Source organism: Ictidomys tridecemlineatus, chromosome 6 (assembly GCF_052094955.1).
Source record: "Ictidomys tridecemlineatus isolate mIctTri1 chromosome 6, mIctTri1.hap1, whole genome shotgun sequence".
Classification (NCBI taxonomy): domain Eukaryota; kingdom Metazoa; phylum Chordata; class Mammalia; order Rodentia; family Sciuridae; genus Ictidomys; species Ictidomys tridecemlineatus.
Window position 1 is genome coordinate 117,744,626 of NC_135482.1, and position 24,150 is coordinate 117,768,775.

Consider the following 24,150-nt stretch of genomic DNA (forward strand, 5'->3'; position numbering starts at 1 on the left):
CTCTTGATCCTCCTGCCTCAGGCTCCTGAGCCACTGGGATTAGAGGTATGCAACTTGGCACCTGGCATAAGGATTTTTTGTATGAGGTTAATATTTGAATCACTAACTGAGCAAAGCTGGTAGCCTTCAATACCTTCAATAAAGTTGTCAATCTTCATCCAACCCAAATGAAGACCCAAATAGAACAAAAAGGCTGATCCTCTTTTAAGTAAGGGAGTTCTTCTTGCCAGATAGCCTCTAAATTGGAACATTGGCTTTTATTTTTTTCTGCCTACAAACTGAAACTGAAATATTGACTCTTTTTGGGTCTCAAATATACAATCTTCAGAGTGGAACTTCCTGTGTCTCCACCTTGCCAACTCACTCTGCCGATCTTGACATGTGCAAATCTATAACCATGTGAGCTGATTACTTTATGCACATAAACTATTGGTTCTGTTTCTCCAGACAACCCTGGGTATGACAGTAAGACATTGAATGGATACTTTACTCATTCTCCTACTGTGATGAAAAATATCCAATTTGCCAAGAAGATACCCGAAATACTTTATAATAATCAAGATAAATGTTTTATAAGATATTTAAAGAAAAGAAAAAAGAACAAGGATCAGAAGGAAGCACAATTTCCATATATTAGAATAAATAGTTACATTAATTTATAAAAAAAAGTAAGAAAAATATGAGGCAGATGTAGTAGTCAGGATATAATGATTTGGATGTGGATATATTCTCTCCTAGTTTCAGTTTTTATATGTGCTGTCTTTATAATGGATTAGAGATATATTATGTTGCTTTTCAGGATATAAACCAGTATGTTAGCATGTAATGACAAAGTTTTTTTTCCCCTTTAGGAATGAAAGTGACCTAATATAACCTCTATTTGTCCCTCTATCACTATATCAATATGTAATATATATTATTGCATTTTAGTATTACACATTTCAGTACAACTTACATATTCTTGCAGTACATGTAAGGTTAAAATAACAAAGATAAAACTTTATAGAGAATACCTTTTAGTTTTTGGGAAAAGGCATCTTAAATCAATTTTGGGTGGACTTGTCCTAGTGCAATAATTATAATTAATAAATATCTATTTCTTTTTCAGTGTTCAGACAGAATTCATGGCATGTGATTAAGTGAGGTAAGAATGTGTTTAACTTGAAACTTAGCAATAAAGTACTACCTTGTATTTAAAATCACAAGATCTTGAATTTAAAATTCACAGATCTTTATCTGTGAAGCACATCTTCAAGAACTATATATTATCCCCACTTTATAGGTGAGAAAATAGATGACCATAGAGAATAAGTATCTCGCTCAGGTCTCATAGCTAATAAGTGGAGAAAATGGAACTTGAACTCAAGTCTGTCTAGTTGGAAGTCAAACACTTTCTAATGTATCTTGGCATTATCTGTGTCATTGCATGGAATATTTAAAGCTAATACTTTAAAACTATTGTGTGTGGGCACAAGTCAGATTTTATATGGAAAGTATCTCAGGGAATGCTATGCTATGAATATTTATCTTGCCATAATAAAAATACCTAGATTTGGTGGACTGTAAATAATAAAAAAAAATTTCTCACAGTTCTGGAGTCTGGAAGTCTAAGATCAAGGTACTGGCAGTGACTGGTAAGGGCCTGCTTCCCACATGTGTCCAGCCACCTCCTTATGTGGTGGAGGGGGTGAGGCAGCTCGTGGGCCCCCTTCATAGAGCACTGATTCCAATCATGAAGGATTTGCCTTGGTGGTGTAATCCCCTCCCAAAGGCTCTACCTTTTAATGCATTCACATTGCGGATTAGAATCTCCGTATAATAAATTATGGCAGACACAGACATTCGAATCATAGCCAGATCCAAGTTAAAGGGATACTGACTGTTTTGGAGGCCAGATATTGATTTTGTCCTCATTGGTAATTTGTTGATGACCCATGTAAAAGTCTTTGGATAGCTAACTTTAAGAATGTTTTAGTTTTTAAAGTCTCTTCAATATTTCTTTCCTTGAGTGAGGTAAAACACGTAACCCAATAATGACTGGATTTCGTTCCTCTCATTGGGACTCAGAGAAGTAAGCCACTGTGAGATCACCCTCCATTCCTAGGGACAGTCTTAGCAGAGCTGGATAGTGAATGGCACGAACAGGAAGCTAAGGGAGAGGAACAGAAGTGAGGCTGCAGGGTGGGCTTCCTGCTGAGCCAAAGGTGACTTCCAGGGTCTGGCTGTGGTTGTCCCCTAAAGAATCATTTTCTGGAAGCTGGTTTCCTAGAGCACTAGTGTTAAGGAAAAGAGGAGGCTGGGCCGAACAGAAAAGGGTTGGGTCATTGGGGACTTGGAAGGGATGAATGCAGTTCTTGTGAGATCCTGGTTATTTCATGTGAGAGTGACTTGTTACAAAAGAGTCAGCCTGGCTCCTCAAGCCCCCTGCCTGACTGTCTTCACATGGGATCTCTTCCACATACTCTTGCCATGATGCTATCTTTCGTATTTTGATGTAGCCAGTAGGCCCTCATCAGAACTGAGCAGATACTGCCACCATGCTCTTGAATCTCTCTAGGACTGTGACTAAATAAATACTTTTTAATAAAGTATCCAGCCTCAGGTATTTTGTCATAGCAATATAAAATGGACTAAATAACAATGAGAATACAGTTGAGATCTTATTTATCCCCAATGTCTTGCACTGGCACGTCAAGTCAAGCAGCCAAAGCCAGGGACTCAGAATTCTTGTTCCTCTGAATACTTTCTATACCATCTGCATGGTGCCATAATCGATCAGAGCACTTTAAACAGGAGGTGTTTAAAAAAGGAAGAGGTGATTAACCTGGTTACTGTGGACAAAGAAGAAAAAAGTTTGTAAGAGTCGTGATGTTAATGACTTTCAACAGGTCTGCTGTCATGTCCCAGAGTACATATTTTTCCACATAGATATTGTTTTTGTGGGAAAATCTAGTTTTAATTGCAACTTGTCTCATTTAAGTATTTTTTAGACCTTGTAAGCTGTTTATGTTATAAATACTATATTATTCACTGCCATGTGAAATTTATATATGATACGGATGTTTTATTGTTTTTTTATATAAATATATTTTATTTAGAACCCATTTTAAGATCAATAGATGTTTTATTGTTGATCTTTATTTTTCCTATAAGGTTGAACTTGTCCCCTAAATTTTAAAGACACAATGTAGCTTTTAAGGCTTTCCTCACTTGAACCTCCACATCTGCAGGTTTCACTTCCAAAGATTCAACCAGCCATAGATGGAAAATATTCTAAAAGAAAATTTCATCTATACTGAATAGGTACAGATGTTTTCCCTTGTCACTTTCCTAAACAATGTCATGTAACAACTATTTCCATAACATTACATTGTATAAGATATTATAAATCATCTAATGATGATATAAAGTCTATGGGAGGATGTGCATAGGTTCTTTGCAAATACCCTACAATTGATATAAGGGATTTTCTCTGCTGTCATAGAACAGCTGAAGAAAGCAGGCCATGAGCAAGGCATTACAGTGTGATTTGGTATGAACACCACATCATGTAGATAGAGACAGTATCTCTTTCCTTTTGTATCTCCTTTAACATTTCATTGTAGAGCAAGAGTGGTCAACTGTAGCACTACTCACAATTGACACTGGATCATTCTTTGTGGTAGGGCTTCCTGGGCATTGTGGAATGTTTAATAGCATCCCTGGCCTCTATTCACTAGATGCTAGTAGCTTCATCTCCCTTCCTCCCACAGTTGTGACAATAAAAATAGTCTCCAGCCATTGCCAACTGTCTCCAGTTTGACGGGGATAGGGGTGATGGTGGTGCAGGGGGCAGACTCATCCTTGGTTAAGAACCACTGTTTTAGATGAATGGATTCATTAGTAAATAAAATTGTTCTAATGTAGCCAAAAGTTATTAGGATGACTAAATGAGTCAATATTATATTGTACTTTTTCTTGAGGACATTTAACACATTCTATGTATGCTTTTAAATTTCACCCTTCCCTCTTCTCTCTTCTGGCTTAAAAAGGTAAATGTGGGTGACATTGTGAAGACTTTGAATGAGGAGTTCCTTCCTGCAGACATGATCCTGATTTCTTCCAGGTTAGTTCTGTTAAAGGCATTTAAGGAACTGATATTCTGAATTGTAAATTTTAAGAAAACAAGGGCAGAGTATACTTTCTCCTACTTTATTCTTTTCACCTTATGATAAACCAGTGGCATCCAACTTTTTCTCGAAAGGATCAGATAATAAACATGTTCAGCTTTGTGGGCCACACAGTCTCTTGAACCTCCCTTTGTAACATCAGGCGATGTAGACCACCAGGTTTACAATAGAACCTATTTATAAAAATAGGCAGGGGCTGGCTACATATAGCTTGTGCATCATATTTTCTTCACCCATGATTGATAATTTATTTGCCTTTAATTTCCCTGAATATATTTTCTTCTATTCTGCTGCTTAGATTAATTTCATCCCTTCTATAATTTCTATGGATATTTGACTAAACTAAAAAAAAAAAAAAGTCATGTTGACTTATTTCAGTATCATGGCAATTGTGAGGTATTCTCTTTCTACAAGCATGCTGCCTCACAGAGAAATTAAGTTATTTACTCAGGATCACTGTGTGGGTTTGTGTTAAGCCCAAGTTTTAAAACAGTGTCTACTCCTTTTATAGAACTACTGCTTTATTTGGCAGCTGTTTGGGAGGAAACTTTAGAAAGACACTCCTTTCCATTAGGTCCTATTTTACTAGCTCCATGTTTTCTCCTGTGGTGGATCCCTCATGTACATAGTAAGACTATGTGGTGGACTGGGTGACTGTGGGTGAGAGTAACCACAGTAACGAACACGGCCGTATTTAACATGTTTGGCAGGCTGGATCCTCAGAAGAAGTCACAATCATCTCAAAGGGGTCCAAAAAATGTTTCCAACCTTCTGAATACACATTATCTTGAAGCATGAAATTCTTGAGAAGAGAGATTAATTCTGGATCCATTCTCTAAACTTCTAGAAAACCAGTTAATTCCTACACAAGCTCTTCTTTCTGTCAGTTGCACTTTGTTCTTTTGCAAACAATGCATTAACACAGTTGAGAAAGTAATTTAACTGTTACTGATGTCTGTTTCCCACTTGGATTTGTGTCGGAGAATGGGGTTGATCCAGGAGGCCACAAGAGGGTTTGTTTTTTTATTTCATCTATGTCAGTTTTTCTTTTCTTTTTTTTTTTTTTTTTTGGTGTGATTTCCTTTGCTTCTTTGCTCTGGATAAAGTACTGATTAATAATGAATCAATCTTTTGGGGGGAGCAGGGAAAGGCAAGACCAAAATCATTACTCCTCAAATTTTTCCTCCCTCCCTGGTACTTTTGTATGTCACATTTCCTAAATGATTCTTCTGATCCTATTAAAACAACAAAGACACACAATTGCCTAAATGTTATTTGAGGTGGCAGAAAAGCAAGAAAAATAGAGACCCAGAAAGAACTGAAATACTAAAACCCCTCAAGAGCAATCCTGTGTCAATATCGGCTTTTCCCTTAAGGATTCTGCCAGACCCTAAATACCCTGAACTACAATTTTGTGGAGCCTAGGGAGTAAGAGAGTAAGAAACAGAATCCAGGGACTCCTCCATGAGGAGATTCTGACAGGTGATTTTTTAACTAGGAAGAGGATTTTAACACTGGTGAGCTCTAGTGAGGTCAAGTTAACTCAAGCCTTTCTGGTGGGTCTTTCTGACAGCCATCAGACTGAACAAATAATGGCTTTTTGGAAATGAGACTCTGAAAGAGCTCCAGTCTGTTTTACTCTGTCAGTACCAGGAATGTGAGTTATTATTCTTCAAGGTACCATTGAGCTAGAAATCAGGTGATGGGACTAGGGCAAGTCAAAACATCACAAAGCTCCTTTTTACTTATTTATTTTTTAGCCAAGATTTAGCAATCTTTCTTGTATAAAATATTTCTGTCTTGCTTTAAGCCTTTGGCTGCTTTTCAGAGTTCTGAAAAGGTTAATTCTGAAAAATTTTTGCCAGTTTTTAAACTGTTTGTGCAGAGGACAGGGACTTTAGAGGTTTTTACTCTGTCATATCTCTGGTATCCTTAAGGAAGCTACATTTTTAATGTTAGACTGTATTAGTAATTATTTTGGGGGTCATCAGTCACCCTTATTCATATCCAGAGGTTACATTCCAAGACATGCAATGGGTGCCTGAAACTTCAGATAGTACTGAACCCTATTTGTACTGTTATTTTTCTAACATATCTACCTAAGGCAAAATTTAATTCTATAAGTTAGGCCCAGCAGAATATTAACAAATATAACTAATAATAAAATAGGGCAATAATAAAAATAAACCATAATAAAAATTATGTGAATGTGGTCTCTCTTCCATAAGATCTTGTACATCACCTCTCATGATGATGTGGTAAGATGCAGTGCCTGCATGATGAGATGAAGTTAGGTGAGTGATGTAGGCGTTGTGATATAGCATTAGGTTTTGTAAGGATTAATTGACCACAGACACAGCAATACTGTGACAGTTGATCTCATAAGCCAAATAGCTACTAATGGTTGACTAGTGTATACAGTGTGGATGTGCTGGACCAAGGGCTGATTCACATCCCACACAAGACTGAGCAGGATGGAGAAGGTGGGGCAGTGGTTTTATCATGCTTCTCAGAACAGTGACAGTTTACTTTTTGAATTGTTTATTTCTGAAATTTTTCATTTCATATCTTGGGATTCCAGGAAACTGAAACCACAGAGAGCAAACCACAGATAAGGGAGAAGCTACTGTAATGTCTTGGCTAGTTAAATCAGCACAGTTTATTTTAAACCTGATATTTGAATGAGATACAACAATAGATGATATATTCAGATTCTAAGACTTAATATTAACTTAAGTGGAACATTTTTGTTATTCTTTGTGGCTTTTCCTTCAAAATTATTAGTTTTCAAAAGTGAGTTGGCATGTGACATGGGATAAAATATGGCAAGGCAAATGTCTGTTAAAAATCTGTACATATCTGACTGGAAAATGTAACTTCATTCTAAAGGTCATCAAGCTTGAGTCTTTGGGAATTGTAATGGACTCATTTTAGAAAATGACAGAATTTTAGATTTGACCTCAGATATGACTGTTCTGAACTATAGAACATTTGTTCATCCTCATCAATTTCTCTTTTTAAGATTAAAGAGCAGTCATGCAAGACTGTAAGGATAAGATCTTTTATATTGAGCCATTCTACAAGATGAATTGCAGGCTGGTGGGAGCAGTCTGCTAATATTTTCTGGAAATAGCTACTGGTAGTTCTTTCAGTGGGTAAAATTTCATAACTTTCAATTACTAGGAAAACAATTTAATGAAGAGACATTAATTCAGTAACATTTGTTTTACTTTTCTTAGTGAACCTCAGTCAATGTGTTATGTTTCAACAGCTAATTTGGATGGAGAAACAAATCTAAAGATATGGCAGGTAAAGACACTTTTTCTTAACTAATTTTATATCTGAGCCCACAATGTCAAGTTTTGCCAGTAGACGTTGTCTTTTCCACAAAGAAAACACTCTCATCACTATTGAGTGGATGTAATTTATCCACATCAGGTTATCCAAAGGATTTTTCATTATTATTAGCATTATTACTAACTATAGTATATTAGTATTAGTCATACTATTGTTATCAGGAATCTACATGGATGTGTATTGTTTTAGGAAAAAAGTATGTGCTATGAAATTCATATGCATATTGCTTTGAACTATTTCTATTAGTACTTTGGTGATAAAACTAATGTGTGGCTAACTATGGTAAGTAGATTAAAGTAGGTTTTAAGAGCTTATATTCTTGCATACCACTCTTTTAAAAAGCATCTTCATAGAAACATGATTATGAATGTAAGGAGATGGTTTTACAATTAATTTGTTAGTCATGGGAAAAAGACATTAAATTTTAAGCCAACTCCTTCTCTGGTCTATTTGTTTAGTAAGGAAGCTGTTGGTCTTACATTTGTCTATTCACATGTTTGTGTGCTAATTTTTTGGGAAAATTTAATTAAAAATGGGAAAAATAGAAATTAAAATAATACATCATTTTTGTAAAAATAATAAAAACAATACAGAAATGTATGTAGTCTATTCAATCCTCTTCCCTGTTTAAATTTCACTTTTATTTCCAATGGTAATCATTGATAATAGTTTAGTGATACTTTCTAGATTTTAAAAGTTTCAATTATGAGCTTTTGTTTCTGGGAAGGTGGAGTAGACATACTTTTCCTGTTAAGTACAAATAATAATATTGGGCTTTATATTGAAAACAAACCTAGAACGACTCTGAAAGGCTGGGGGAAGGTGGCGACAGAGAACAACATGGTGATGGGGTTCTTGAGTTTTTCTTTTACTTTATATATCTCAGGCTTGTAAAGAAGAAGAACAATGAACCCAGACAACAAACAAACAAACAAACAAATCCTTAGCAAAAGCCTGCTATTTCTAGTCAAAAGACCAGGAAAGGGATAGCCTACCAAGATAGAATCTTGATATCTGGACTGTAGTGAAGCAGCCCAATTCTCCCATGAGAGTGGTGTCAAAGAAGCTAAGTAGGAAGCCATGACTTTCATTCCCCTTTGTGGTAATGGGGGCCTTCCTGATTTTTGTGGAAGTGGAGAGAGAGACCAAGTGGACAGCAGTAACAAGGCACTCCAACCCCTTCAAGTCAGGGAGGTGACAGAGAAGGCATGGATGAGCCTTGACTGGCTATAATGGAAAGGCCCTATCAACAGAGGCCAGTACTTTCTCTTCCACTTTGCAATATTGAGGCTGTACCTGTTTCATGTGCTGGAGTAGTGTCAGGCAAAGATAACCAAAACAGGTTTAAGTAAGTTCCAGAGTTCTATTATATCATATCCTAAATTTCCAGGTTATTATTTTTAAAAATCACCATTATACCTCAAACGAGAAAGTTCTGAAACTGAATAGGAAAAAAAGATGCCAATATCAAGACAGTGGATGTATTAAAATTATCTTATAGAGAGTTTAAATCATCCATCAAAAAAAGTTTTAATGAGTGATTACAAACATGCTTGAAACAAATAAAAACATAAAAACTCTCCAGCTAAGAAACAAATTCTCAGCAAAGAAATAGAAGGTTTAAAGAACCAAATGGAAATCTTAGAAATTAGAAATACAATAACTAAAATTAAAAACAAACCGTAAGAGATGGGCTTAACAGCAGAATGGAAGGAATAGAAGAAAGAATCAGTAAACTGAAAGATAAAACAATAGAAATTACCTAATTTGAACATCAGAGAAAAAATACACTGTATAAAGTAAGCATGGCTTCAGGGACTTCTGGGAATTTAATTAAATAGCTAACTCTTATGTCACCAGAGCCTTGGAAGGAGGAGGAAAAAAATAATGGGCAGAAAATTTTGCCAAAAATTTTGCCCAAAGATACAAACTACAGATTAAATAAGCTTATTGAACCAAAAAAGGCCCAAATGAATCTATATCAAAACACATTATAGTCAAACTTCTGAAAACAAAGAAAAATCTTGAAAGTAGTGAAGAAAAAATGATACTTTACCTCTACAGGAAAGACAGCTTGATTAACAGCAGGTTTCTCACTAGAAAACCATCGAGACTGGAAGACAGTGGCACACATTTTTCAAGGCTTAAAGAGAAATGTCATCCCAGAATTATAGCCAGCAGAAGTATCTTTAAAGAATGGAGGAGAGACTGGAGGGAAGCTAAAACCTTTTCAAATGAAGAGAAACTAAGATCTCTTTAAAAATAATGGTTGAAGAAAGGTTTCAATTTAAAAACAATTTAAAGGAAGGTAAACAATTTAAAAAGTAACATAAATATGGAATAAGGAAGAAAATGGCAAGTAAAAATAAGGTTAAATGTAATAGGCTTTATTTTTCTTGACTTTTCTAAATTGTTTGATAAATGAATGAAAAATTATAAAACTGATGTTCTAAATATATTTATGACATGTACCATACTGGAATAAAGTAAAAGGTTGTAAAAGGAAGCAAAACTTCTGTTTTATTCATACTTGTAAAATTATGATACAAATAGACTTTGAGAAGTTATATGTAAATTATGTAATATTTAAAAAATCACTAAAAGAGTTGTATGAAAAGATACACTAAAAATGCTATTTAAAAATCAAAATGGAATTCTAAAAACATTCAAGTAACACATAGGAAGTAAAGAAAAACAGAAAAGTAAAAAATGGAGGAAACAAATCAATAAGTATATTAAATGTAAATCATCTAATTAACCAATTAATCAACTAATTAATCTAATTAAAAGACACAGGCTGGCATAGTGGACAATGAATGGTATGTTGTCTATGAGAAATCACTTTAAATATAATGGAATAGGTAGTTTAAGAGCAAAATAATGGAAAAAATATATAAAGCAAAATTTGATAGAAGTCAGGAATGACTATATTCATATCAGATAAGGTAGTTTTTCTGATAAAAGAAAATTACCAGAGAAGCTCATTATATAACGATAAATGGATCACCCCACAAAGAATACATAGGATTCTAGTTTTTATACATCAAAAATACAAAGTTGTGGGGCTAGGGATGTGGCTCAAGCGGTTGCACACTTGCCTGGCAGGTGTGCGGCCCGGGTTCGATCCTCAGCACCACATACAAACAGAGATGTTTTGTCCACTGAAAACTAAAAAAATAAATATTAATAAAACTCTCTCTCTCTCTCTCTCTCTCTCTCTCTCTCTCTCTCTCTCTCAAAGAAAATACAAAGTTGTGGGCTGGGGTTGTGGCTCAGCAATAGAGCACTCGCCTAGCATATATGAGGCACATAAAAATAAATAAATAAAATAAAGGTTTGTGTCCAATTACAACTAAAAAATTTTTTAAAAATATAAAGTTGCAAAATGTGTGAGGGTAAACATTAACAAGAATTAAGATAATTATATAAGTCCACAATTGTAGATTTCAATAACTCTCTTTCTCATCAACTGACAGAAAAAAGAATCCTTGATTATATACAAGAATTCAACACCACAAAGTAAAAAGATCTACTGATAATTATGAAACAGTCACTAACAGAGTGTTATAGAAATATACCCAACAACAGAAGGATATAGATTATTTTCAGGTGGCCAAGAAACACCAAAATAGACAATATTTGAGTCATAAATATCATAAGACAAAAATAATTAAAATCATACAGACTGCGTTTTCCAAACACAATGAGTAAAATTAAAAATCAGTAACAGAACAATAACAGGAAAATCTACAAATGCTTGAAATATAAAGATCTCATTTCAATAAATACCTAAATCAATAAATGTAATTCATTGCATAAATATAATCAAGGACAAAAAAATCACGTGATCATCTCAATAGATGTAGAAGATCTTTGGTAACATTCAAGACCCATTCATGTTATTAAAAAAACCACTGAAGAAACTAGGGAGGGAAGGAATGTATCTCAACGTCATAAAGGCTATACATGACAAACCCAAAGTCAACATCATACTGAAATTATTTCCTTTAAAATCAGGAATAAAAAAAGGATGTCCACTCTCAGTACTTCTATTCAATGTAGTTCTTGAAATTCTAGCTAGAGAAGAGAAGGAAATTAAAAAGACACAAACAGAAAAAAAGAAGTCAAACTATTTCTTTTTGTTAATGACATGATTCTATAACATAAGGACTAAAAAAAAAGGACTTCAAGATCTGAGAAACAAGTCAACAAAGTAGCACAATACAAGATCAATATACAAAATTTAATAGCTTTCTTCTATTCCAATAATAAATCTTCCAAACTATCTCATTCACAATAACCTAAAAAAAAGAAAGAAAAGCAAAAAAGTTTAGGAATAAGTCTAACCGAGGTAAAAGTCCTCTACAATGAAAACTATAGAACACTGAAGAAAAATAGATCTTAGAAGATGGAAAGATCTGTCGTGTTCACACGTTCATGAATAGGTATTAACAAAAGCAATCCACAGATTTAATGCAGTCTCCATCAAAATACCAATGATATTCTTCGCAGAACTAGAAAAAAATCTAAAATTTATATGTAAAAAATAAAAGACCCAGAATAATCAAAACAATCCTGTGTAACAAAAGTGAGACTGAAGGCATCAGAATACCTGATCTCACATTATACTAAGAGCCATGGTAACCAAAACAGCATGGTATTGGTATCAAAACAGACATGAAGTCCAATGGAATAGAATAGAAGACACAGAGACAAATCCACTTAGAAACTGTCATCTAATACTTGACAAAGGTGCTGAAAGCATATGTTAGAAAAAAGATAATCTTTCTAAGAAATGGTGCCAGGAAAACTGGATGGATATCCACATGTAGGAGAATGAAACTAGATTCTCACCTCTCACCCTGTTCAAAAATCAATTCAAAGTGGATCCAAGACCTAGGAATTAGGCCAGAAACAGTGAAATTCCTAGAAGAAAACACTGGCACAGGAACCAACTTCTTATTTATTTTATTTTTTATTTGTTCTTTTTAGATATTCACGAGAGTAGAGTGTATTTTGACAAACTATACATATATGGAGTATAACTTCTCATTCTGTGGTTGTAAGGGGCTGACTTCTTTAATAAAATGCCTAAAATCAAGAAACAAACAAAAAATCAATAAGTGGGATGGCATGAAGTTAAAAAGCTCCTGAATAGTCAAGAAAACAGAAGTGTGAAGAGAGATCCTACAGAATGGGACCACAATCTTTGCCAGCTACTCCTTTGACAGGGGACTAATAACTGGGATATATATAGATATAAGTAGATCTATATCTGTCTATTTATTTATATCTCGAAGTTGGACATAATGGCACATGCTGTAATCCCAGTGACTCAGGAGACTGAAGCAGGAAAAATCACAAGTTCAAGGCCAGCTTCAGTAAATTAGCAGGACTCTTAAGAACTTAGTGAGAATCTGTCTCAAAATAACAAAATAAATAAATAAATAAATAGAACTTCAATCCTATGGAATGGGGATGGATACTTAAAAAACTTAGCTCCAAAAAACAAAACAAAACAAAGCCACCACACCACCAATAAATGAGCAAAAAATTTTAAAGAGGTATTTTTTCAAAAGAAGAAACACAAATGACCAACATTTCCTGCCCACATCCTGCATAGGTGATGGGAATGGAGTTCCTCTTGGTGGAATGGGCTGCCTGCGGAATAAAAGCTAAGAAAGGTAGGGCAGTGGAAAAAAACCAATGGACACAGAAAGTAATTTTAAAAGCAGGACGGGCCAGCTGATCTTACAGATTGCTCTTGCACACTAAAAAGAGCAAAATGGAGCTTGCGTTTGCTTTATTTATATCTGGGGAACATCAAAGGTTTTCCATGAAGTGTTCTTTGCCAAATAAGGTAGGAGGTGGGCTTTGAATATGTACTCTCGTGAATATCTAGAAAGAACAAATAAAAAATAAAATAAATAAGAAGTTGTTTCCTGTGCCAGTATGGGGAGTGTTGACTATGTGTTTTCTTCTAGGAATTTCACTGTTTCTGGTCTAATTCCTAGGTCTTGGATCCACTTTGAATTGATTTTTGAACAGGGTGAGAGGTGGGAATCTAGTTATGCCCAACTCTGGAGCTATGAGATTGGTCTTCCTAGTAGAATGGAGATAGAGGTCATGTGCCTTGGGCAACAATCCATTGCACACGGGTGAGAAGCCCGGATAGTTCCCAAGGAAGAACCCAAATCTCCATGGCTCCATAAGAAGTGAAGACCCTCAAGTAATTCACAGATGCCTAGGCAAATTCAGTTTCCTTAGCCATCAGGAGAATGCAAATCAAAACTATACTAAGATTTCATTTTACCCCAGTTAGAATAGCAATCATCAAAAATATGAAAGATGATAATTGCTGGTGAAATGTGGGGGGCAAAATATACTCTTATACATTGTTGGTGGATCTGCAAATTAGTACAACCACTTTGGAAAGCAGATTCCTAAAACAAAACAAAACAAAACAAAAAGCCATATGACCTAGCTATCTCACTCTTTAGTATTTATCTGAAAGAATTAAAATCAGCATACTATAGTGATACAATCACTTCTACATTTATGGCAGCATAATCCACAATAATGAAGTTATGAAACCAGCCCAGATGCCCATTGATAGATGAATGGATAAAGAAAATGTAGTAATATACACAATAGAGTTTTACTCATTAAAAAAGAAAAATGAAATTGTGGCATTTGCTGGTAAATAGATAGAAGTGGAAAATATTATGCGAAGTGGAAAATATTATGCTAAGTGAAATATCAGTCCCAGAAAGTCAAGGGTTGAATGTTTTCTCTTAGATGTGGAAGCTAGAGAGGAAAAAGGAATAAAAGGAGTTTTCATGAAAATAGAAAGAAGATCAGTAGAGTAGGAGTGAAGACCAAGGCAAAGGACAGAAGGGAAGGAAAACAGGAAGGACTGGGGAATGAAGCTGACCAAATTATCCTATGTGCTTGTATGAATATATCCCAGTGCATTCCAATTTTTTATAAAATTACAATGCACCAATTTTAAAAATAAATAGAAGGAAAAAAATTTGTAATAAAGTAGAAGGAGATCAGGGGAAATGAAGCGGGGGGGAGAGAAAGAAGGTTTACTGGGGATTGACAGAGCAAACGATGCCATATGCATTTATAAATATATCAGATATGAACTCTATTGTTTTTATAACTATAATACCATAATGAATTTTTAAAAATTGTTTAAAAATCCAAGCATGTATATTTTAAAGAAATTAAGAGAATGATATGTGTTAAGAGAAATTAAATATATATGTGTTAAGAGATAAGAATCTATGTGTTTGGTGCTGGAAAAACTGGATATCCATATATATATATATATATATATATATATATATATATATAGGAATGACCTATCAACCTACACAAAAGTCCAATCAAAGTGAATCAAAGACTTAGGAATTAGATAGGAAAGTTTGCAAATGCTAGAAGAAAATATAGGGCCAACACTCCATCATATAGGTTCAGGCACTGACCTAAATTCAAGAAATAAAATCAAGATAGATAAGTGAGATGGCATCAAGTTTAAAAGTTTCTGTGCAGCAAAGGAAAAAATTAAGAGCATGAAGGGAGAGCTTACAGAATGGAAGAAAATCTCTGCCAGCTTCTCCTCTGACAAGGTATTAATATGCAGACTATATAAATAATTCAAAAAACTTAATACCCCGAAAACAAAACAAACAGTCCAATTAATAAGTAGGCAAAAGAACTAAAATTACATTCCTCAAAAGAAGAAATTCAAATGTCCAACAAATATACAAAAAATTGGACATTTTTAGCAAAGAGAAATGAAAATTAAAACTACACAAAGATTTCATCCCACTTTATTCAGAATGGCAATTATCAAGAATACAAATAAAAATAAGTACTAGAGAGGATGAGAGAGGAAAGATACACTCATACACTCTTGGTGAGGCTGCAAAAATTAGTACAACCACTCTGGAAAGTTGTATGGTGATTCCTTAAAAGACTAAGAATGGAACTATCATATGACGCAGCTATCCCACTCCTTGGCTTTTATCCAAAAGAACTGAAATCAGCAGATAATAGTGACAAGTCACTTCAGTGTTTACAGCAGCACAATCACAACAGCCAAGTTATGAAAACAGCCCAGATGCCTATTAATATATGGATGAATAAAGAAAATGGGTATATATACACAATGAGTTTTACTTATCCACAAAGAATGTAGAAAGCACCAATAATAAATAAATAAATAAATAAATAAGTAAGTAAGTAAAAGGCAGATCCATAGAGTAGAGAGGAAGGAGAATAGGGAAAGTGATGAGGGGAGGAATAGGGGAAGGGAATCAGTCCTGAAATGGAGTAAATCAAACTCCATGTATATATGATTTTGTCAAAATGAACCCCAATACTATGTGTAACTATAATGCTCTAATAAAAAGACTATATATATGTTAAGAGAAATCAAGAGAATACATACATATACACTTTTTCTTTAAAACAAAAACAAGCTACGGACTTGGAAAAAATATTTGCAAACCACATATCTGACAAATTATTGTTATCTATAATATGTAAATAATCTCAATTGAACAAAAATCAAAGCATATAGAAACTAGGTGAAAGACATGAGGAGACATTTAACTAAACAGGATATACAAATGGCAAATAAGTCCATGAAAATATTTTCTATAACATTAGCTAGTCTTTAAGAAAATACAATTAAAACAACAGTGAAACAGTGAAATACCCATCAGAACAACCAAAATAAAAAAAATTGTTGTGACGTTAAACACTGGTGAGGATGCATAAAACTATACCATTCATTCATTGCTGGTGGGGAATATATAATGGTACAGCTACTTTGAGAAACAATTTCTAAGTTTGATATGGAGTTAGAAATGTACCTAGCATATGACTCAGCAATTGTACTCCTAGGGATTTATCCCAGGGAAATGAAAGCTCACATCCACAAAAAAAGCTATGTACAAATATTTATAGCAGTTTTATCTGCAATAGCCACATGTTCACTTATATGTGAACGGTTAAACTAATGGTGACACATTGATACTTATTTTTGCATATTGATCTTACCATCAACTTATTAAACTCTCATATTTTTATGATCTTAAAATATAATGTGTAGGCTTTTCTAATAGTCAATTATTTTTCTAAAAGTAGGGTGATCATTTTTTTCATCAGTTTTACATATTTACACAGTAGAAAGGAGAGTATTAGAATAGAGTTTGAGGTTTTAATGCTTTCTAGAAATTTAACATAAAATTTACCACCTTGTAAATTCTATTACTACTTCCTTTTTTTAAAAAAAAAATGTGGAGTCATTTTTGACATTTCCTTTCCAATAAAAATTCCTCATCACTTTCCTCCCCATTTCATTTCATTGCCTAAAAGTCCAGACAATTAAAAATAAATTTCATGTTAATACTGGTGACTTCTTATTTCTTCTGACTAATAAAATTCTATCATTTCATAGTCATGCATGATAGTTGCTTTCATGCTTTGGTAGATATCCTCTACCATCATGGGGAAGATGCCTTCACTCGAAGTTTACTAAGAAACTTTTTCTACAATCCATGTTAAAGTTTTTACTAATTTTTTAGCATCTATCAATGGGATGATATCCTTTCTTATATAATCCATTAATTGTATGCTTGAGAATCCATTTTTGAATTTTCAGGAAGTACATGTTTTTCTCTTCTGGGAACTGTTTGTTAATGTTTTTGTTCCTTTTTCTATTGGGATATTTATAGAATTTCTTTATTTTTCATATTTATTCTTTGTCAATTATACATATTACATATGTCTTCTTCCAGTTGTTAACTTGTTCTGAAACATTCTTTAAGGTGTCTCTTGATGAACAGAAATTCATGTGGGTTTATATCATGTGTATATGCCTCAAAATATTTGTATTACATTTTACATTTGTTTGACATTTGGAAAATTATAACATTTTAGAATTAAAAGTCTTTCATTTTAAATAGTTAAATTTATCAGCTGTCTTCTTGTATCTTTCAATTCTGTTGACAAGATGGATGACAATTTGATTCTATCTCTTGATGTTGATTTTATTCTTTTCTCTATGGAAGGTTGAGATCTTTTTGGGATAAAGTTCAATGATGCTCCAAGTCCTAACTTGGGACCAGAAGTATCATCATCCTCTAGGATCTGTTAGAAATTCAAATTGTGCCACTCAACCTTGGACCCACTAAATAAAAATACTCTGGGGATGAATTCAGCAAACTTTATTTTCACCAGATGTCATAGGATGAATCTGATGCATACAAAAGTTTTGAACCTCTGTTCTAGATTCTTGTTACTCAAAATCTGATCCATAATTTAGCATTGTTTTAGTTAGCTTTTTGTTATCAAAAGACCTAACAAAGAACCATTTAGAAGAGGAATAGTTTATATTGGCTCAAGGTTTCAAGAGTTTCAGTTTATGGTCAACCAACACCATAGTTTCAGGCCCAAGGTAAGGCAAAACATCATGGAGGAAGGGTGGGGCAGAGAAAAAACAGCTCAGGACAGGCAAACAGGAAGCATAAAGAAGTCTTCTCACAAAGGACAAAACATAAACCCCAAGGCACACACTCCCAGTGACCTACTTCCTTAGCCACACCCTACCTATTATTATTGCCCTGTTAATTAACATCAGTGGATTAATTCACTGATTAGGTTATAACTCTCATAATCTGATCATTTCACCTCTGAAAATTCTTGTGTTTGGGGAGACAACTCATATTTAAACCATAACAAGCATCATCAGCTACATACATAAATGTATCAAACGTTATACGGTGTTAGATTATGATGGTTGAAGTTTAAAAAGTGAAGTTTTCAGTAGAGAATAAAATTTGACTTTCCACCTATTTCAATTTTATTAAAATTATTTGTAAAATTTCACTTTGTCAAAAGTCTTTTAGAAAAGTCTATATTAAAATTTGGTTGGGTATTTTAACATTCTTAGTTACTTGACTTTCATCATCATCTTTTACTAACTATTGGAGACTTGAAGCTTTGCCAGTATATCAAACTTTTATTTTTATTTTTCTCATTCTGTTTTTTAAAAATAGGCATCATTAGAAGTTGCTGGAATAATAAAGGAAGGACAATTGGTAAACCTAGATGGAAAAATTGAATGTGAAGAACCTGATCGTCAGTTTAATAACTTTGTTGGAACCTTGTATTTAAGGGGTAAAAGGTATCATTTTTCTCTTCTCAAGTATATTTTTTCCCTCTTCTGGAGCACAGTTAGTTGCAGTTTCTGTTCTGTCCACTAATAACATTTGAAAGCATTATAATTATTTACATTTTCCTTGACTTTGAAATACCCTGAAGCTCCTGTGAAAACATTGAAAATAAGGAAACGATTCAGCATTTTCTTAATCAGGATACCTGTGTTAGTCAACTTCATGTTACTGTAATAAAATACCTGAAACAATTAACTTGTAAAAATGAAAAAGTTTATTATGGCTCATAGTTCTAGCCCAAGATTGGGTAGACTTTTGGTCTCTGGCAAGGGTGGCATATCATGGAGGGAGTGAATGGCAGAGAAAATTGCTTATGTCATGAGCCAGGAAACAGAGAACAAAGTTAGGAAGAGTTAAGTTTCCACTATTGCTTCCATAAACCTCCAGTGACTTAAAGACTTTCCACCAACCCCCACTTTCTATAGGTTCCAACATCTCCCAATAGCACCACCCTGAGGATCAAGGCTTTAACACGTGGTCATTTGGGGAACATTATTCATATTTAAACAATAGCAACCAATAAATGCTATGGATAAAGAAATCAACTCCAAGTTACCTTTGACTATAAGCACTGAGCATTATCACATGGAGTAAATCAGTGAGAAGAACATGGTTTTGAAAGTGACCAAGGATAAGCCAAATGGACTTGGTTTGATCATAACAGAGAGGTCTTCTTTACAGTTGCTCCAGTCCTATGCACTTTGTAGACTTTTTAGGAACATATTTTATATGGTGGGTCAATCTAGTGCTGGAGGTAAGGAGGACAAGTAAATATAGCAGGATGAACCTGTTTTCTGTGCTCTGAATTACCCCATGCAATCCCTTCTATAGGTTACTAAATTGATACACAGGCATTGGTCTACAAAACGTTCTCGGACAATTTTTTTTAAAGCTGTGATTTTTTTTATTATTTCTTACATGACAATAGTGGAGTACATTACATTCATTTTTTTTTTGCATTACAATTCTTAATACACCTTTATACCGCAATTTATCAAATCTCTGTTTGTATATATGATATGTTGACATCAAATTCACATCTTCATACATGAATTTTGTATAAAGATGATGGTCTCTTTCCACTATCCCCTTCTCCCTCCCTTTCCTTCCCACCCCTATTCCCTATCTAGAGGTAATTTTCACCCATGCTTTCCCTCCCTACCCCACTTTGAGTCGCCCCCCCCATTATATCAGAGAAAACATTCAGCATTTTTTAGGGATTGGCTAACTTCACTTAGCATAATCTTCTCTAATGCCACTCATTTCCCTGCAAATGCCATGGTCTTATTCATTTTTAGTGCAGAGTAATATTCCATTGTGTATACATGCCACATTTTTTTTTTTTTTATCCATTCATCCACTGAAGGACATCTAGGTTGGTTCCACAGTTTAGCTATTGTGAATTGTGCTGCTATAAACATTGATGTGGCTGTGTCCCTGTAGTATGCTGTTTTTAGGTCCCTTTGGCATAGTGCAAGAAGAGGAACAGCTGGGTCAAATAGTGGTTCCATTCCCAGCTTATCAAGGAATCTCCATACTGCTTTCCAAATTGGCTGCACTAATTTGCAGTCCCACCAGCAATGTATGAGTGTACCTTTTTTCCCCACATCCTTGCCAATACCTGTTGTTGTTTGTCTTCATAATGGCTGCCATTCTTACTTGAGTGAGACGATATATTAGAGTAGTTTTGATTTGCATTTCTCTGATTGCTAGAGATGATGAGTATTTTTTCGTGTATTTGTTGACTGATTGTATATCCTCCTCTGAGAAGTGTCTGTTCAGGTCTCAGTGTCATTTATTGATTGGATTATTTGCTTTTTTTTTTTTTTTGGTGCTTATCTTGTTGAGCTCTTTATATACCCTAGATATTAGAGCTCTATCTGATGTGTGAGGGATAAAAAATTGTTCCCAGGATGTAGGCTCTCTGTTCACCTCACAGATTATTTCTTTTGCTGAGAAGAAACTTGTTAGTTTGCATCCATCCCATTAGTTGATGCTTGGTTTTAATTCTTGCGCTATAGGAGTCTTATTAAGGAAGTTGGGGCCTAACCCCACATGATGAAGATTAGGGCCTACTTTTTCTTCTATTAGATGCAGAGTCTCTGGGTTAATTCCTAGGTCCTTGACCCATTTTGAGTTAACTTTTGTGCATGGTGAGAGATGGGGATTCAGTTTTATTTTGTTGCATATGGATTTCCAGGTTTCCCCAGTACCATTTGTTGAAGATACTATCCTTCCTCCATTGCATGCTTTCAGCACCTTTGTCTAATATAAGAAAGTTGTAATTTTGTTGGTTAGTCTCTGTGTCCTCTATTCTGTACCATTGGTATACCAGCCTGTTCTGGTGCCAGTACCTTGCTGTTTTTGTTACTATTTCTCTGTAGTATAGTTTAAGGTCTAGTATAGTGATACCACCTGTTTCATTCTTCCTGCTTAGAATTGCTTTAGCTGTTCTGGATCTGTTATTTTTCCAAATTTTATAAGCACTCTAGGCATAAGAGATAGTTTCTATCTAAAATTTATAATCATCATGACTTTGGAATGGTGAGCAGTAGACACCAAAGAAAAAATTTTTTTCATGCTCTTTTAGAAATAGGTGACTATATAAAGAAACATCTATTTTATTGTCGTCTGCTTCCAGAGTTGAAGTTGCCAAAAAGAAATATATGTAAGGTGAAGGCTAGTTTTAAATTCTGTGTCACTGAAGGCCAGATATCAGTCAAGAACAATTTAGAGGAAGGAAAGTTTGTTGGGGGTTTATGGTTTCAAAGGCCTCAGTTCAAATATGGCCAACTCCATGGCCTGGGGCCTGAGGTGAAGCTATGCATCACAGGGTGAGGTCCCAGGGCAGGAAAGCATCTCAGTTCATGGCATGGTCAGGAAGGAGAGAGAGAGAGAGAGAGAGAGAGAGACCACAGGGAAGACGAGCCCTTTTGGGGTATACCTTCAGTGATCCACTTTCTCCAACTGTAAAGGATCACCTGTGGAGACAACCTGTGAGGAGGAGCACAAAAGAACAGACAGACACAGCAGACAGACAGGAGGAGCAGAGAGGAGTGAAGTGGTGAAGAAGAAGTGCAGAAGTGAACTCAAAGAACACATACCCCCTGTGACCATGACCATATTCTAATTAGCGTTTCTTTCACCCGAGTGCCAGCTAACTGAGATAAAGTCCAGGTTAATACAGACACAGAGCCCCTTCTCTCCAAGGACAGGTTTAAGGAAACTAGGTAGTGCCTGCACGATTGTCTTATTACCTCACAGGGAGGAGGCTGGGCCTTCCAATCCTGGGAATTAGGGCTCCAGTTACCCCCTGGGAGTTTGCTCACTTGGGGAATGCTCCCCTGTCTATTTCCATGATCAGAATACCTACATCCAACCATACCCCACCCGACAACAGTTACTACCCAGTCTATTAAAACTCAGGTGGATTAGGCTACAATTCTCACAATCCAATAATTTCACCTCTGGACATTCCTGCATTAACACAGGAGCTTTGGGGGAACACCGTCTATCCAAACCATAACAAGGCCTATGCTTTGTTATCACACTGTGAGAAAAGGACTTCTTTGGTACTTTATAAATGCTCTTTCTTATTTTTAGTCCTATTTCAGTTGGTCCTGACCAGATGTTGCTGAGAGGTACACAGCTGAAAAATACACAGTGGATCATTGGTGTAGTCATTTACACTGGATTTGAAACCAAATTGATGCAGGTAAAATAGTCTGTGATGACGAATTTTCTGATTCTGGATGTTTCCTTCTGATTATATGAAGTGAGGGAGTTTAGTATATATCTTTTGAATTCAGGAGGCTCATTCCTCTTTATTACTCTGAAATTTAAAGGCAGGTTCATATTATACCTCTCATTTTAGATATTTCTTCAGCTTTTCAAAATTATTTCTTACCAGATATTTATTACCAAATTGCAATTATCTTGTTTTTACAGTATAATTCTGTATGTGTGTGTATGTTTGTGTTTGTGTATGTGTGTGTATTTTGTTCTTTGGATATATGTGCATGTGTGCCTGCTGTGTGAACATGAATAAATGTGCTATTGTGCAGAATTCCGTCAAATCACCTCTCAAGAGATCACAGGTTGAGAAAGTAACCAACATGCAGATCCTCATTTTGTTGCTACTACTCTTTGTGATATCTGCAGTGAGCTGTGTGGGAGCCACAATCTGGAACAAAATGTACCTGGAAAACATTTGGTACATGGGAATTAGTGGTAAGTGTTTAAGAGTTCAAGAAGCTGCCACTTTGGGAAGTTATGCTTTTAAAATAGGGACTTTAAAGACTTGTTTCCCTGCTTTTGTTTAAAAGGGTCCTCCCTTATTCTAACAATTTTGGCTGGTGTCTTTTTTTTTTTTTGAGAAAGTGATTGTAAAGTAGTACTAGAAACAATGTTCCCTTCTTAAAAATTTTAAATCTTTATTTATTTTTTAAAGCTTTATTTTTAATTGAGAAATAATTGCCTTTATATATGCAGTGCAATATGATTTTTGACATGTATACATTGTAGAACAATGTAATTAAGCTAACTTTTATATCCTTAACCTCACATACTATTTTCTTGTTCTGAAAACATTTAAAAGCTTCTCTTTTGGCAATTTTCAAATACACAGTGGATTAGTATTAATGATGGTCAGCACTGTACAATCAATCTCCTGTTTAACTGAAACTTTAAACTCTTTAACACAGACCTCCATTATGTCCTTCTCCCTATCTCCCAGACCCTGGAAACCACCATTCTACTCTCTATGTCAATGACTGACATTTTAGATTCTAAACATAAGAGTGCTGCAGTATTTGCCCTTTTGTGATTGACTTATTTCACTTAACACAATAGCCTTCAACTTCATCAATGTTTTTACAAATGACAATATTGCTTTATATTTTAAGGCCAAATAGTATTTCTCCTGTGCGTGTGTGTGTGTGTGTGTGTGTGTGTGTGTGTGTGTGTGTCTCATATTTTCTTTATCAATTCTTTGCTTGAAGGACACTTAGGTTGATGCTGAACCCTGGCTTTTGTAACTCTACTGCAAAAAACACAAGAGGGCCTTATCTCTTTCACACACTAATTCCTTTCCTTTGAGTATCTACCCAGCGGAGGAACTGTTTGATCATATGATAGCTCTAGTTTTAATATTTTGAGGAAACACCATAGCATTTTCCAAAATGGTTGTGCTAATTTACATACCCCCTAATGGTGTACAAGGGTTCCCTTTTCTATCATTCCTTGATACGACTTGCTATTCTTTTATAAAAGCCATTCTACCAGATGTAGTATGCAAACCCATTGTGGTTTTAATTTACATTTTTCTGATCATTAGTGATATTGAGCATTTTTTTCACATACCTATTTGCCAT

General features: G+C 34.8%; 1 protein-coding gene across 50 annotated transcripts in view; it reads left to right on the forward strand.

The window, feature by feature from the left end:
* Nucleotides 1–24,150, forward strand: part of LOC120888398 (phospholipid-transporting ATPase IB-like) — a 151,352-nt gene that overhangs the window by 103,528 nt on the left and 23,674 nt on the right. For all 50 annotated transcript variants that reach the window (XM_078015594.1, XM_078015602.1, XM_078015632.1 and 47 more), the window contains 6 exons: nt 1,109–1,144; nt 4,032–4,105; nt 7,409–7,478; nt 18,602–18,729; nt 22,382–22,493; nt 22,843–23,008. In XM_078015594.1, the coding sequence (XP_077871720.1) occupies nt 4,086–4,105; nt 7,409–7,478; nt 18,602–18,729; nt 22,382–22,493; nt 22,843–23,008 (496 nt within the window). In that variant the 5' untranslated portion in view covers nt 1,109–1,144; nt 4,032–4,085. The remainder of the gene's footprint in view (nt 1–1,108; nt 1,145–4,031; nt 4,106–7,408; nt 7,479–18,601; nt 18,730–22,381; nt 22,494–22,842; nt 23,009–24,150) is intronic.